This window comes from Anarrhichthys ocellatus, unplaced genomic scaffold, assembly GCF_004355925.1.
Source record: "Anarrhichthys ocellatus isolate YVR2014 unplaced genomic scaffold, GSC_Weel_1.0 scaffold16, whole genome shotgun sequence".
NCBI classification, from domain to species: domain Eukaryota; kingdom Metazoa; phylum Chordata; class Actinopteri; order Perciformes; family Anarhichadidae; genus Anarrhichthys; species Anarrhichthys ocellatus.
In genome coordinates this window covers 8987499-9003101 of record NW_022280046.1, presented here as the reverse complement: position 1 = coordinate 9003101, position 15603 = coordinate 8987499, and the positions used below count along the sequence as shown (strand labels likewise).

Here is a 15603-nt window from a genome sequence, read left to right as displayed (position 1 = left end):
TTATTTATTTTTTATTGCTCATAGAAAATATTACTTAAATTAATCTTAATGTAGCTGCAGGGATTGTTAAATACAAATCATGTGTAATATTCTCGTGAGGTTGGTTTTGACCACGAGTGAAAAACTGAAACATTTCTCCTCAGGAGAGTCGGACCGCGTGGCCGTGGGTGAAGACGTCCGTCTGTCTTTTCTGTGATGGACGTCTCCTGTAGGATTGTTCTGTGTAAAATAGAGACTCTAGAAAGAAACCGTCATATCTTTGAGGTACTTTGACTGTACTTGAGTATATAAGTACTTATTCATTATAATCCAGCCATAATAATATGTATATGATTGTAAAATGGGCCATTCTGCTTGCATAATAAGTACTTTTACTTTTGGTAAATCTATTTTGATGCTAATACTTTTACTAAAATAAGAGTTTGAATGCAGGTCAGTGTACACACACACACACACACACACACACACACACACGCACACTCACACGCACACGCACACGCACGCACACACAATAGAGTGTTTGCACACTGAACAAAACACATTGTAGCTGCATCGACAATATGTTGGACCAATTCTCTTCCAGAATACAAAAAAATACATGGACCTGAGATGTGATGTTTAGGGTGATTTTTATCTTTGAGGGTGAACATTTACAGTTAACCTATAAATGAATAGAGATGATGGGGTCATGTGGCTCTCGGTGGTCTGAGGTTCAAATGGCTGCAGACTTTAGTGAACTTCTTCAGTAAGCTGTACGTTTGTCTGTCCGCCTGCTGTCTGGCTGAAAAAAAGGATTGTTGGTTAGAGTTGCATTTTGACATAAACATCTATTTCTTTGTTTTCATATAATGTTTTTTTGAATCAGTTTATAAACCTCCTTTAATCTGGGTGTCCACTCTCCCTATTCTTCTTGTTAAAACAAGAATATCTATCCAGTATGTCTATAAGGATCATTTCCAATATTGCAGTCTTGGGAAACATTTACAAGTAAACTTGCTAAGACTTTATCAAACAATATGAAGCAAGAATATTTTTAAAAATAACTAAATCAAATATTTGAATCAGCTACTTTGATTTGATCTGCCAGCTGAAATATAAAGTACTGTTCATGAATGTTTGTGTCTTTTAATACTTATATACTTATACATGTTTTACACTCACAACAACATTTGCAGGTGTCTGTGAAGCGATTCAATACTTTTTTATTCTTATTATAATTGTAAAAATATTGTATTCACATTGATCATAGCCTGCATATGCCATTATTGGACAGGTGTTGCAGGTACATTTAGTTCCTGTCTCACAATATCACAGGAGCGGCACAATTGTACGTTCTACAGATAGCGCCATTTAAACATCCGGGTAACCTGCAGGAATGCCGCAGGTAGTGTGGGGATAAATACCTGAGGAGGGCGGAGCTTCGCTCCCCCTGACAGAAACCACTGGCCGACCTTTGAGACCAGCAGAGCGGAAGAGAGAGACGGTAGGCGCGTGAAGTCACGTAAACGCCAGAATGGCCACAGATTTCACTCAGGACACGCTGCTGCACTTCCTCCAGAGCCAAGGAGGCTCGGTGAAGAACTCGGATCTGATTCTGCACTTCAGAAACTTCATCAGGGACCATGCGGACCGGAACCGCAACCGGGAGCTCTTCAAAAAGTTCGTCAACTCCGTCGCCGTCGTCAGACAGGTCGACGGCGTCTCTTACGTCTTTCTCAGGAAGAAGTTCAAAGGACACGTCCCCGGCGGCGGCGGCGAACGGGGATCTTCCGAGCCGCGTCCGAGTCGACTTCCCGCCGGGAAGAACGCCGAGCCCTCCCCGGAGAACGCCGTACCGAGCCCCGCCGGGAGCGCAGCGGAACCTCTGCAGAAACCGCGGGTGAGGGAGGTGACGACACCCGCCCCGCTGGGAGTTACAGCCGGGAAAACAATCCTACCCTCGGCTGGGATCCTACTCAACAACAACAACAAAAATGTGGCAACAAATTTGAACCTGAACCAGCGACAGGTAATCAGTACACCTGGACTTCCTGGTAGACCAGCAGGATCGGCTCAGGTGGTCAGTCAGATCTTAGAGAAACCTGAGACCCCCAGTCCGTCTGAGCCCCCTGCACCAGATCAGTGCACTCAAGTGGGACAGCTCAGGGTGGGTTTTGGCCCGCCTCCTGTGATCACACCTGTAGTCGCAGCAGTCAGAAGTCATGAAGAAACCAGACAGCAGGTCCCGGTCCCCGGAGCCCTCAGAGGGAGGGAGGCCTGTCCGCAGCCTGAGGGAGGACTTCATCAGGGGCCTCCTCTTCATCACGTCGGTCTTCAGCCGCAGGATGCCCCACGTCGCTTCAGGCACAGGCCGAGCTACAAATCTGCCGTCTCTTATGATGATGATGACGATGAAGACGAGGAGGATAAGGAGCTCCAGCTGAGGCGGGGTTCAGCAGGAGGAGCGTGCCCCCCGAGCAATCCTCTCGGAGACATGGGGTCGGCCATCTCCGCCTCCTCTCCGTGCATCGTAGATCCGCATGCTCCTCCCTCTGTCGTCTCCTCCTCTTCATCAGAAAGGCAGATCCCGAAGATTTTCGTCCAGGATTCGGAAACGATGCCCCCTGGTGGGCCAGGCTGGAGCTTGCAGAGAGGACTAGAACCCGGGTCAGTTCCATGGGAGTCCACCAGATGCAGCCTGCCTTTAGAGGCAGAGCGCCACATCCAGTCGGCGGTGCCTCACGGCGACGTCCACGCAGACCGCCGGTACTCTCATCCCGGAGGTGTCCAGCTGGAGACCAGGCAGGGGCCGAATCACAGCCAGGGGGAGGAGTGGCTCTCATCTAGCCACAGCAGCACCTTCTACCCCTCGTCGGACGCAGGCCTGTCCAGCAGCGAGCGGCCGCAGTCTGGCTCCCCCAGAGGACCGGGGGGGAACAGCAGCTATGAAGACCCACAGGCCAGAGCAGGTACGGCAGCACTCTGTACTTTAACCTTAAAGGATGAGTCTGGTGATGTTCTACATTGTCAGCAAATCTCTTTAAAAAGACCGAAACCGATTGCGAAATTATTTTACTAACCAGTATCATGATATATCTGTTCCATAGAGCTCCATTGTTGTCCAAAACTACATCAGTAAACCACACTGGGTCACTTGGTGACATGTTCCTTCATTACCTGGAGCACACACACACACACACACACACACACACTGTAGTTTATTTTGACTCAAACCCACATACGCCAACCCGCTGCCACAAATACTCAGCAGAGCACCAAATGTGGATTAATCCGCTGCACAAAATAGTCTCTCTTTCTATTTCCACCAGTTTGAGTCATGTTTGCTAAAATTCTACAGTGTCCATGGAAGTGTGTTTGGAAGCCAAAACGTCTCAAATACTAAATGTTGTGTAAACACAAGCAACCATACAAGAACTGAACTAAACGATACTAAATTCACATTTTTTTCTTTTTTCTCCAAAAACTATCTGATCAAAGAATAAGTAAACAACCTGAAGATGGAAAGGCTCTAAGGCAGATCCCTGCTGAGAGCAGAAAACAGACATTAGAATAATAAATCTGTCTCTTTAACTGTCAACAGGTGTGACTGGGGGCGGGTCTCAAATCCTGGAAGCGATCCACCGAGCCCAAGGGAAGAAGTTGGAGTCCGTGCCGCATCTCACCAGTAAAACAACGGCACCATGGCATCACTCCACAGGCCATCTCCACGGAGACCAGGAGGCCACAGCTCGCTTGTCACCATTCCACCGCTCCTTGGACCATCTCCATGACGACCGCGTGATGCAGTGGCACCTCTCCACAGGTCAGAACACATTTTTGGGTTTTTAATGATCTTTTCTGATGTAGTGTCGCAGCATCCAGCTTTTTTAAAGCACCCTGAACTCCAAACCCCCGGCAGGTGATCTCCACGACGACCGAGAGGAGGCGGAGTCGAGCGAGGGCTCCACCTCTTCACCGACGCTGCTGCGGCCGCACCCGTCCGCCGCCAGGCGGCTCAGCAGCCGGTTGAGGAGCCGGATGTGCCGCAGCCTGGGGGCCGACCTCGACCAGATCCTCCAGGAGGAGGCGAGGGTGGGGGGAGGAAGCGAGGCGGCCCGGCTGAACCGTCTCTACCTGATCTCCTCGTCGCTCAGCCTGCGCTACGACCTGTCGTCGTCCTCGCTGTCGTCCTGCTCCACGCCGCCGCGCTGCCACAGCCTCGCCGACCTGGGCGAGGGGATGGAAGGGAGAGCGGGGAGGAGGAGCTCTCCCGCCGCAGCCTCCTCCCCCATCGCTCAACATGAAGTCTCCAGTCGGCAGGTGACACTTCTAGACAGCACACTGTTTCTCTTTAAACGTCCCTTTGAAATGATGGAACCAACTGTGAGTCAGTGAGTGTTATCTCTGCTGAGGCAACACATGTAGGCATGATTTCCATCCTCTTCTGTTTGGGGATTTAACCTCTTTAAATGTGCATGTGACTCTTGACTCTCCTCTTTACATCAATAACCGCCTACATGAATTCATCTTAATTGGTGGGGGGGGGGGGGGCAGTTTAACAAGGGGGTGGCGTCTTTCCCTCACATCGTCTACCGGATACTATAGGCTGACTCTCACATTGATCAAGTTGATGTTTGCCCCCCCCCCCCCTGTCATCAGTCCCTGGTTCCTCTGGAGCCCAGGGAGCACGCCTGGCTGGTGAAGGGGGCCGCGGGGGCCTGGCCCGACATCTACACGCTGTTCAGAGAGGACTCGTCTCTGCTCAACAGGCGAGACTTCATCTCCGGCTTCACCGTGCTGCACTGGATTGCAAAACACGGCGACCACAGAGTCCTCAACACCTTATGGTACGCAGCTAACGGTTAGCTCTGTTCGATTCACATTCTGTAAAACAGGAAGGTCTGGTTCACTTAGAGATCCGACACTTGAACATTACAGAGCTTTGAGGGCCGTTATTTGTGATATCTGAACTAGTCACATGGATTGTTATGCTTCTGATGGTTCTCTGATGTTTTTCTGCACATATGTACAAAATTTCACAACATATTGCATGGATAATCATGGCCCCCAGAGCATGATCCCTAAAGATGTTTCTGACCTCCATTTCCTCTAGCGTCACTATTAGATCCAAGATTTCCACTTGTACTCAAGAAATATCTTAAATCAAATGGGGGTTGTCCTAAACCTGATCACATTCAAGACCCCCAGAGGATGAACCGTGTAGATGTTAATGGCAGCTTTAGGACAAACTGGTTTAGCTCCACTACTGGTACAGCTCTCAAAGTGTGATCCCCGCTCTGCTTTGGACTCGCCTGCGTTGTCCTGCTGTTGTGCTAGAGGTAAAGACTCCCAGATTCATCCTCTGGGGACTACAACTGTCTGTGCCTAATGTCATGTCAATCCAGCCAGTGGCTGGTCAGATATTTCATTAACAGAACAACACTTAGCTAAAAACAGAACCAAGACCACTTGAATTGCTGTCAAAAGTTCTTTGTATTCTAGTTTTTATTGCTAAGTATTTTAATTGTTCCGTAAAAAGCTGACGAACACCAAAATGCACTTGAAGAATATCTATTACATTTCTAGTAAAGTAAGTGAATGTACTCTGTGTGACCAGCCACTGCTTACTGCTTTCTCTGGCTCGGGTTTCAGGTACGGAGTTCAAAAGGCTGGTTTGATGTTCGACATGAACGCCAAGTCAACGTGCGGCCACACGCCTCTCCATATCGCCGCCATCCACGGCCACAGCAATGTACTGCGGTTACTGGTGAACAAGTTCAGCGCGGACGTGAAGCTGAGGGACACGGCGGGAAAGAAGCCCTGGCAGTACCTGAGCCGCACCGTGCCGCCGGATGTCTTTCAGATGCTGGGAGCTCCGTCGCGGCCTGCCAGCAGAGGGGAGGGGGGAGGCGGGGGAGAGGTCCCTGTCCTTGAGCAGCGGCAGCAGCCCCGCCGGCGGCGGCGCCATCACCTCTCCTTCGCTTCCCCGGGACAGAGGCCGCCGACCATGACGGGCACGACGAGGGTCAAGAGGTCGACATCGATCGCCGCGTTCCTCAAACACAAAACGCTGCAGCGGTTCCACGGACACCAGTCTGACTCCTCAGTTTAAAAACGTTCCATCTGACAGTGGAACAGGATTGACATGCAGTTTGCCGGTGCCATATGGCAGTAGATCAACAGTAACACATCCCATTAAGAATCAGCAGGCGACTTAAATATTGACATAACCATTTACCACTTTGCAACCTCAATGAAAGTGAACACCTGGAACCAGATCAGCAGGATTTGCTCATGATCTTTAAAGCTGTGTTTACTTCACTGTGGATTTTCAAGTTTCTCCTCTCTGATCTGTTTCAGCACGTTTCCTGAACTCGAACCCACAGTCCCGAGTTTAAAAAGATCGAGTTTCTCCGAACGTTTTAGCACATCTGTCATATGAACCTTTTGTTCTTGGTACTTTGTCAGCCTCGGTTTGGGTCTATGCTTGTTCTTGTGGTAGATTAACTGAGCCTACACATTGTCCAAAGATTTATGTAAAAAAAAGAAAAGGGATCCACCCCTTTCAGCCCAAAAGCCTTGAGCTCAGTCCAAATACCTGCAACAACGGGGAGCACTGGTTTCTGCACCCGAGCATTCGGTTTCACCGGATACGAGTGCCAAACAAAACATTGTTTGAGGTGATTCGCCAAATACTTGCTGATCGGCCAGCGGATCGGTTTTCGACGCGATCGTCTGATATCGTTGTGAAAGGACAAAGAAAAAACACACAGCGGAAGGTTGACGTTTCTGAGCCACGGGGCAGCGTGAGCTCCAGTTTCAGTCTGAAGCTGTGATTCACTCACGAGAGTCAAAGAAAGCAGCTTTTCAACACTCGTTGCCCACGTCTGATCTTTGTTACTGTGTATTCTTTAAACTGTTTTCAAATCATCCATCCACTTCCATGCAGCCTTTAGTTTCACTTTGTTTCTATGTAAATGTAAATGTACATGCAGAGACATGAATACAGGGAGCACAAAGATCCATGAACACCTGTACAATGAAATCGCTCTGCAGTACGGCACTACTTTTTGTGAAGCTTCACTATCTTGCTGGCTCTCAATCACATGGGTTTTAAATAGGTAGGGTGATTTATTATAAAAAAAGGTAATTCTGGGTTATGATAAGGTGGGTGTTACTTTGGTAGTTTTGTCCATCAGTAACACTGTTGTACTCACCAGCTGAGATTTGGGAATGCCGTGACATCACTGAGAGGTGTGACAGGTGGAGGACCAAGAGGAGAGAGATGATCAGACGGGCTGTAAACAAACCTCCAGGTGAGACGAACAGTCACCAGACCAGCATGCAGCGCTGTGTGTAACCACAAAGTTACGTTGTAGTATAGAACACATTGATAAGTGAGCTTCAGACGTGGAGTTTGTTACTTTTGTAGCCGTTTCCAGCCTTCGTGCTAAGCTCATTGTCTGCTGGCTACGGTTTCATGTTTGTTGTACCGAGTCGTGTCAATCTTCTCTTCTGTGTCTAACATTTCCCAAAGTGACAAACTATTCCTTCAACTCGGTGAGTGCGATGTTATTATTAGTGCTGATTATAAATGAGAGGAGCTACAAGAATGGAAGGCGAGTAGTAATACGCTGCAGTGATGCTTAACTGTGTGAGCCCATCACACATGATGGTGTTGTATCAGACTGCACTTCATCAGGATGTGTTTTTAAAACGTGAAAACACGAGTATTGTCCTTTACCACTGGCCTCCGGGATAAACCTGCTGTGTTGTGCTTTGTAAATGATTGTGGTCTGAAGTTTACTGTAATTGGATGTTCTTTGTACAGTATTATACACTGAGTATTAAATATGTTACACAGTTGGAGGTGTTTATTTATTTTTGACATCTTTAAATGCAGTGGTTGGTTTTTATTTTTTTTTTAGGTTTTCACATTATTCTGGAGCTTCTCTTCATTTTTCATCTTTTCTATGAACGGATTGGAGATTACAGAGAAAATATAAAGTTATGCATTTCATTTATTCATTGTTTAACAAACGGTATTATTTACTGATGTAATGACTTGGTCTCTCTAGCTGTGCAGCTGAATCGTCTGTCAGTACTGAGGTTTTCTTTGTTGAACTGGTCTCTTGGGTTTATTAGTTGATCTGTGGGAAATGAGTGTGCAGCTTCAGTGATCGCTTCAGTAACCTTTCAAGCCAAAAAGCCAAATATTCTCTGGTGTCTGCTTGTCAAATGCAAAGATTTTCTATTATTCTACAGTGTTATATTCATGTTACTGAATATTTGGACTGAGAAACATCTCTCGGTACACCAGGGAAGTCTGATGAAGACTTTTGGGATGTGAGTGAAAGTTCACGATGAAGCTGGTAAGTGGACCTTGAATTAACATTATTTAGTCACGCTAGTACTCGGTCTTTCAAAGCTGTTGATCTGTAAAGGCTTTGTGAATATCTGAGGAAGAATCCACAGACAGTCTTCACTATACTATCACTCTTTCTCCATCATGCTATGCTATGACCTTTTTTTGAATATTTTGTATTTTTGACATACTATACAATGATGTTTATCAATATTACATACTATGGAATCGCATTTCTACATAGTACAGTATGATGTTTTTATGACTTTTCGACATACTACTGTATACTATGACTTGCCTTGACATACTATACTGTGACGTTTTTTTGAGATACCATACTATGACTTTTTACAACATACTATACAACGGCTATTTCCGACAAATACTATGGCATTTTTCGTTATGCTAGATCAGGGGTATTCAATTAAAATTCAACAAGGTCCATTTAGAGAGAATTTCCTCCTGCAAAGGTCCAGAACATCACACTAATGTCCAACTTGTGCTCTGATTTAGTCCCATGTATATTGAAGTAGCCAACCGTTGTATTAACGTCTGTATGTGGTGTGTGTGTATGTGACTGTCATTTCATATATAGAAAGTTCTATCTCAACAATATTGTCAGATTTCAAAGTGAACTGGATGAATTATAAAAAGGAATACTCTAATAATAAATATAGTTTCTTCGATCATTTCAAGTAAAATAAGGACTGGATTAAAAAAAAATAAAATACACAACAAAGCTTTTTAAAAATGTTTTTAAGAAAAATGTATTTCACTTTTTTTCAGGTGTGAAGTGATGTCACCCATAAAAACAATGATGTATTTTTTCATCTTCTAAAAAGAGAAAAATGTGTGCAGGGACTTGTCTGTGGTTATTAAACCTCTTGTTTCAGCTCTACTCCTCTGTTCACATCATTGTTGGGCAGTGTTATGATTCTGATCATATTGGGCTCTTAGATTGTTTATTATCTGTGACTATTCTTAAATGATCTGGTCTCTGACCACTTTTCTCATTTTGGAGAACGACATGAGAAACTACAAAATTTCGCAATTGTCGCTTCATATAGCGTAGTAGTAGTAGTAGTCGTATTTGTTCCGTTGTTTCATTACATTTTTTCGTTCTGTTACATTGTTCTGTTGTGGCGTTCTATTACATTGTTCTTCCATTACAATGTTCATTGTTCAACAGAATACTGAACCACTCTAACTCTGGAACACAGAAAACGTTAAGAGATTTGGGAAAGTATGAAAGATACAAAAACTAAAATATATGATCATGTCCTCGGGGAGCTGAACATTTTGATGTTTGAATGAAGTTTCAACGTTGAAACTGGCCAGAAATGTATTTGGGAGCTGAAACCTTCAGTGAAGCGATGAGTAGTGCTTCTCTGTGTTCTGTTGAGTGTGTCTGCTGGTAGAAGACCTTCAGCTGAACAGATGACTCGCTCTGCTGCAGTGAGTCTGTTCCATCGATGGCCATTCATCCGTCATTCTGCTGACAAAGCAATCAGCAGGATTCTTTTGGCCACCACTTTGGGTCGGACTGAAATATTTGAACAATTGTTAGATGGATTGCAAGGAAATTGTGTCCAGAAATGTGTGGTCCCCAGAGGATGAACCCTACTGACTTTGGTGACCCTGACCCTTTCTTCTTAGGCCACCAGGAAGTCAAAGTTTTCCTTTATTCTGTGAAACATCTCAACATCCACCAAATGGATTGGCACTACATCATGTGCAGACATTCAGTGTTCCCAGAGGATGATTCACCAGCAGGTTCACATTTGTGGTTTTAAGTCTATTGGACTTATTGTCTTTACGTGTGTGTCCCTCAGGATAAATTTTAATAATAATGATCCTGGAACATTTCATTCAGCACCATTATCGGGTCACAATTTTATTTTGTCCACCATTTGGTTAGCGACTCAATGCCTGCAAAACAAATAAGATTCCCATGAGCCTCAGTTGTGTTCGGTGCTACTTGGCAAATGTTAGCATGCTGACACACTAAACTAGCATGCTGACACGGCACGTATGTTTAACAGCGGCACTGCCTCACAGAGCAGCGAGTTAAGTTACTAAATGGTTCTATTAGGCAGAGATTTCTATATTGATGGAAACAGTGATTTATTAATAAGTTGCGAGGTCTGGCTCAACAGTGATATTTCTCTGTAAAGAGATTTATGTAATTTTTATGCTGTCAAATCTCAAAGCCTGCAAAAATGAAACCAAAACTATCTCCAGCGATAGACGGCTAAAATATTGTTCTTATTTGAAATAGGCCGACCCTTTAAAGTTTAAACTTAAGGCATAAGAATAACAACTTCTAGACTTGTAAAGTTGTAACATGTTAGCCAACAGCTGGGACTTCCACATGCAGCAGACACAGTGCAACATCATCACATCATCACCCCCGGCAGTGTGTTGGTGTTCAGTTGTAGAACTTCAATGTATTTGTGTGATAAAATGAAGACAAAGAGCTCACTCAGTTTTCTGTACTGTTATCTCTTCATTTATTGGTGCCGTGGTGCATTCAGGGACCCAGAGCAGCCACCAGCAGCTCCCACAGCAGGAAAGAGCTTTTTGCAGGAATACAAATATATTAAACAGAACTTCAATAACAACAGAGCGTATTGTTTTAGCGTGTTTTTTTTCTTTTCTTTTTGAAACATCAAGGTGTCCACTTTATCCTCCTGAAGCTCAGACACCAACTCAACAACCACATGTTTCTCTTAGCTTAATATCAAATGCTTTAAATAACAAGGTTGCTTTATTACATACGAATATATGAACAATAATTCCCTCTTGGTGCTTCAATAGAGACCACGTGCAGTCAGATTGTTACCAGGGACCTGTTGGTACGAGGACAACAAAGTTCAGAATATCTGGATGTTTTCGTTAGAAAACGACTTTTGGGGTTTTTAGCTGAGAGCGGGTGCATTATTAGGAAATGATCAACATCTCTCGGTGTCGCTGCACGAGCACTAAAGCCAGATTCAAGCGGCAGCTTCAAAGACGTTTAGTTTGCGGGGCAATAAAACAACCTGAGAAACGTTCATTCAGTCAAGCCGTCACAACAAGCTGAGGGAGGGGAACAGATTCATAGGAGGGATATCGATATTAGCATCTTATTGACAATCAAATTGCACTTCACTAAAAGAAAAACAACAAAAAGTTTTTTTCTATCCGGCTGCGTGATACAGAGAACACATTTAGATCAGACTCTATGAACACATGCAGAGGGATGAAGGACAGGGAGGGACATGGAATGAAAAACATAAATATATGACATGAAAGTTTAAGATGTGAACAACAAAAATAAGTTGACGAACGATGACCTTTGGAAACAGGACAGAGAGACACGAGGGGGGGAGGGAATCCATTCTAGTTTTTTTTTTTATTTATTTATTTTTTAAAAAAAGGTAACTTTTCTATTTATGTATTTTTTTAACCTTTTGTTATAGTGTATTTGAACAAATAGAATTAATAGGATAGTAGCAGCACTTTTTTATTTTTTGAATGTTTAACTTTTTTTGGGCTCTGTTTTCCTGCTGCAGGGGCTGATGGGAACTGACCTCAGGACAGCTGAACAGCTCGGGGTCACGCTGGGGTCATTTGCACTGAAACCAAAACCACCTTATCCTCTGAAATCATCCGTTATCGCTGCTTTATGTTTATTATAAGATCAACGAGTTCTACTGCAGTTCAACAGCAGCGATGTAAAGGTTCATTTTACCCGGCAACGTCTCCTCAGGAGCTGCTTTTTTTAATTAATGCAAATGGAAACATTAAAATCTCTCTTAATCAACGTTGCCCATTGCTGAGAGAGTTGCCCGTCTCTGATTGAGGACTTTCCTCTGAAAGTGACGGAGGATGTCAGTGTGAAGGTGGTTTTGGTTAACAGGCTTCTGTTTGGTCTCTAGGAGGCACTGACTGGCTGCAGAGGCGGGCAGGGGGTAGAGCTGCCTTCCTGTCGGGTCAACAGGACACTGCAGACACCCAGACCTCCTCCTCCTCCTACCGCTCCCTTCGAAAGTGTTGCCCCCTCGTGGACGGCGGTGGTGGTGATATCTTCGTTGTAGAGCCGTTTGATGCAATCGTAGAAGTCGTCCACCTCCATCTCCTCCACCTGAACACACAGAAAGACCTACGTTATGACTCGGCTCTACAGCTTTTCATTAGCAGTCACTCTCCTGAACTCATGACTAATCAGTTAATGGTGACAGTAGTTTACCCAAACGATAAGACAACCAGCAAACATTTACATTTGAGAAGCAGGAACCGGTGAGGCTTCCTCTGTTTTACTTAGAAAAACCAAAGAATCTTGAGAAACTAGTTAGAATACGCTGGATTCAAAAAAATGACCCAGCCAAGTGTTGTTAACTCTTCTCAGTGAAAGTAGCGAGCAGCACGATCTAACCCCATCATAATGAACGTAAACAAGGAAAATGGAACGAGATCTCATTTTCAAAAGTTTTAGTCATGGAACACAGATAAAATAAAAGGAATAAAAACAAGAAAGGGAGTAAAACCAGCTGTACTGCTCTCCCTTCAGGTCTGTTTAGACCTCCACCTTTATCCAGACCCAGCTCCACTCATGAGTGACCGCGTGAACTGAACCAGAACACGGGGGGGCTGCATGTTTCATCACGTTACGTTTTTTTCCTCCCAAATCACGATAATGACGAACGTTAACAGTCGACAAAGTTTTTCCTCAAGGTTTGGTTATCGTACCTTGCGCTTGGCGGACGCCTTGCAGCGCAGTGTGACCTTAAGGGGGCAGAGGTGTTTGGGTGGAGGGACTAGAATTGGGATGCTGCTCTTGTTGGTGGTGGAGGAGATGGAGATCCAGGGCTGCAGGCTCCTCTCCTCCCCACCAGCAGTGCTCTTTAGCTGGGCAGGGGTGGCGGTGGCGAGGGCATGGTCCCTGGAAGACTCAGTGGTGGAGGTGATGATCCCTGGAAGGAAAAAAGATGCAGAAATACTTTTTGTGCCGTTTGTTTCAAATAAACAAATGATGCAGCAGAACCAGAGATGTCGACATTTTTCCTTCTCAAAACCCGGTGCCTACATTACCCACCATGCAACTAGTTGTGGCTAATGTGAGGACATATATCAGACTTCACACAGCTCCCTCTGGAGACACTAGAGGGAGCTGTAAGATGGGTAAAACTTACCCAGTGTGCAGCAGGGGAGAGCGGGGTCCTGAGCCGGAGGCTGCAGGGTGGTCCGGCTCTGAAGGGGTTGGTAGATGTAGACAGTGTTTGGAGGCAGGGAAGCCCTCAGTGTGGACAGACTACGAGCCACCAGCTCTCGACTCCGAATCAACTCGGAGCTGTCGATCTAAGAGAGAGGGAAGAGGAGGAAAGAGAGAGAGAGAGAGAAAGAAAGAAGAGAGAGGAAGAAGGGAAGAAGGGAAGAGAGAGAGAGGGGGAAGAGGAGGAGAGAGAGGGGGAAGAGGAGGAGGAGGAGAGAGAGGGGGAGGAGGAGAGGGGTAAGAAAGACGTGTCCTCTAGAGGATGTAGTGCTCATTACAGGAACAAAAAAACTCTGTGTTTAATACTATTAAACTGTTTTATATGACATGTTTACATGCAGTCTGTGATACTGATAACTGCATATGACAAAACATGTCAGCACAACATACTGCCTGCTGTGAGGGTAAACAGAGAGGGGGGGGGGGAATCTTAACCAGGAAACAGTAGACAAAGTATCTACTCATGTTGATCCGTAAGTAACTAAATTAAACTTACAGGAGCTTTCTCCTCTTTCACAGAAGCTCAAGCTTCCGGCTGCTTATTTGTTTTGGTCACATGATCCTTCTGATTGACCTCATGTTGACGGTAATGATGAAAAAGAGTCAGTCTGGTACCTGTGCCTTCCTCAGCAGGTCTATGGTAAGAGCCAGCCAGTCAGGACAGCAGGTCTCCAGCTCCAGGGTGACGAGGGCCAAGGCCAGCATGGATCCTCTGAGCTACAGGAACACATGAGGGACAAACTTGTTCAGTGTTCGGGCAGGTAACAGGTCCAGATGTACGAAAACCTGTCCTCTGTGTTATGTTCAAAGACAGAACATGCTTTAAATTGACCAGAGATAATCAATGGTGTTAAATATAAAGAGTACGTGTGTGTGAACCTGTGTGAGCGTGTGGTCGGCCAGACAGTGGTAGAGTCGCCGTGTGAGGTGCTGAGAGCGGTTCAGTCCCAACATGGAGTCCAAAAACCCCGAACGGCACGACAACACCATCGCATGGAACTATGGGAGAGGAGGAAATAACCAGCATTACCTCTGTTGGCTGGTAAAGAATGTAAGGTTATGAAAATCAAGTACATTTTAAAAGCAATACAAGTTTTGTCCCATTAGTTATACAATTTCAACCCAGATTAGAAACTTTACGTCAGTACACATCCACATAGGTGTGGGCGAGATATTGAATACACTCTATTGAGGTTGTTCTACGTGAGAGCAACCGCCCGCATGAGACTCACTTTGGATCTCTCTCTCTCTCTCTCTCTCTCTAATTGAATAGAGCTGTAAGATCTACAGATTGTAAGAACACACCTGATGTGAATGAATGTATTGAAACATTATCAGATGGAGGAACTTATTAAAGTATAATAAACTAAAGGACATGAAGCACAGAAAACAAACATTACCCAGCAGGCAGACAGTACTGTGTTTTTGCCCCCGGGTGTGACTAACATTCATAACAATACAAACAGGCTACTGGGCTGGACAGATCAAAGGAGTCCTGTGTCTTTAAAGAGAGCACAGATAAAGGCTTCACTTCCCTGTCAGAAAGGACTGTGTGAAGGCAAGGTGAAGAGGTGGAAATATTCTAAATATAGCGTTCATATAAACTGATATAGATTCTATTCGGCGTCTAAAATACGTTTACAGCAGTATGTCGCTTTGCTCCCGTGCTGCTTCTCTAAACTACATCTACTGTAGTAACACACTGACTATGGAGAAGCACCTCATACAACCACACATCAATAATCATCAGAATCATCACTAAGCTCTGATCATGTCAGACACAGTGAGGGTGCGACAGACGTACGATGTGCAGGAAGTCCAGCGCGGTGGCGGTGTGCAGATCCCAGTTCAGTTTGTCCAGGATGATCCTCTCCATCCTCAGGATCTCTGATGGGGAACAGCCACAGCTGCTGGAGGCAGCCATGTCTTTCAGAGAGGGCACACGCTGAGCCACGCCAACACACACACACACACACACACACACACACACACACACACACACACA

The 15603-nt window shown here is 45.2% G+C and overlaps 2 protein-coding genes across 2 annotated transcripts in view; one reads left to right on the top strand and one right to left on the bottom strand.

Annotated features, from left to right (window-relative positions):
• The first annotated feature begins 1439 nt into the window (after window positions 1–1439).
• sowahb (sosondowah ankyrin repeat domain family member B) lies at window positions 1440–8988 on the top strand. Its single transcript, XM_031855443.1, has 5 exons — window positions 1440–2948; window positions 3581–3802; window positions 3899–4299; window positions 4639–4826; window positions 5632–8988. The coding sequence occupies exons 1-5, from the start codon at window positions 1514–1516 to the stop codon at window positions 6089–6091; spliced, it is 2706 nt and encodes a 901-aa protein (XP_031711303.1). The 5' UTR covers window positions 1440–1513; the 3' UTR covers window positions 6092–8988.
• Window positions 8989–10830: 1842 nt separating this feature from the next.
• Window positions 10831–15603, bottom strand: part of ccni (cyclin I) — an 8279-nt gene continuing 3506 nt past the window's right edge. Inside the window, exons 4-9 of the mRNA XM_031855939.1 lie at window positions 15403–15543; window positions 14478–14597; window positions 14214–14315; window positions 13519–13684; window positions 13076–13299; window positions 10831–12470 (exon numbers count right to left, since the gene is read on the bottom strand). Of these exons, the coding sequence (XP_031711799.1) occupies window positions 12261–12470; window positions 13076–13299; window positions 13519–13684; window positions 14214–14315; window positions 14478–14597; window positions 15403–15543 (963 nt within the window). The 3' untranslated portion in view covers window positions 10831–12260. The remainder of the gene's footprint in view (window positions 12471–13075; window positions 13300–13518; window positions 13685–14213; window positions 14316–14477; window positions 14598–15402; window positions 15544–15603) is intronic.

What these genes read in the sequence shown, in the direction of transcription:
- sowahb (XM_031855443.1), top strand. Translation starts at nt 1,514, where the DNA reads ATGGCCACAGATTTCACTCAGGACACGCTGCTGCACTTCCTCCAGAGC. An exon ending in GCAGTGGCACCTCTCCACAG is followed by an intron (nt 3,803 to 3,898) that starts GTCAGAACACAT and finishes AACCCCCGGCAG; the next exon opens with GTGATCTCCACGACGACCGA. An exon ending in AGAGTCCTCAACACCTTATG is followed by an intron (nt 4,827 to 5,631) that starts GTACGCAGCTAA and finishes CTCGGGTTTCAG; the next exon opens with GTACGGAGTTCAAAAGGCTG.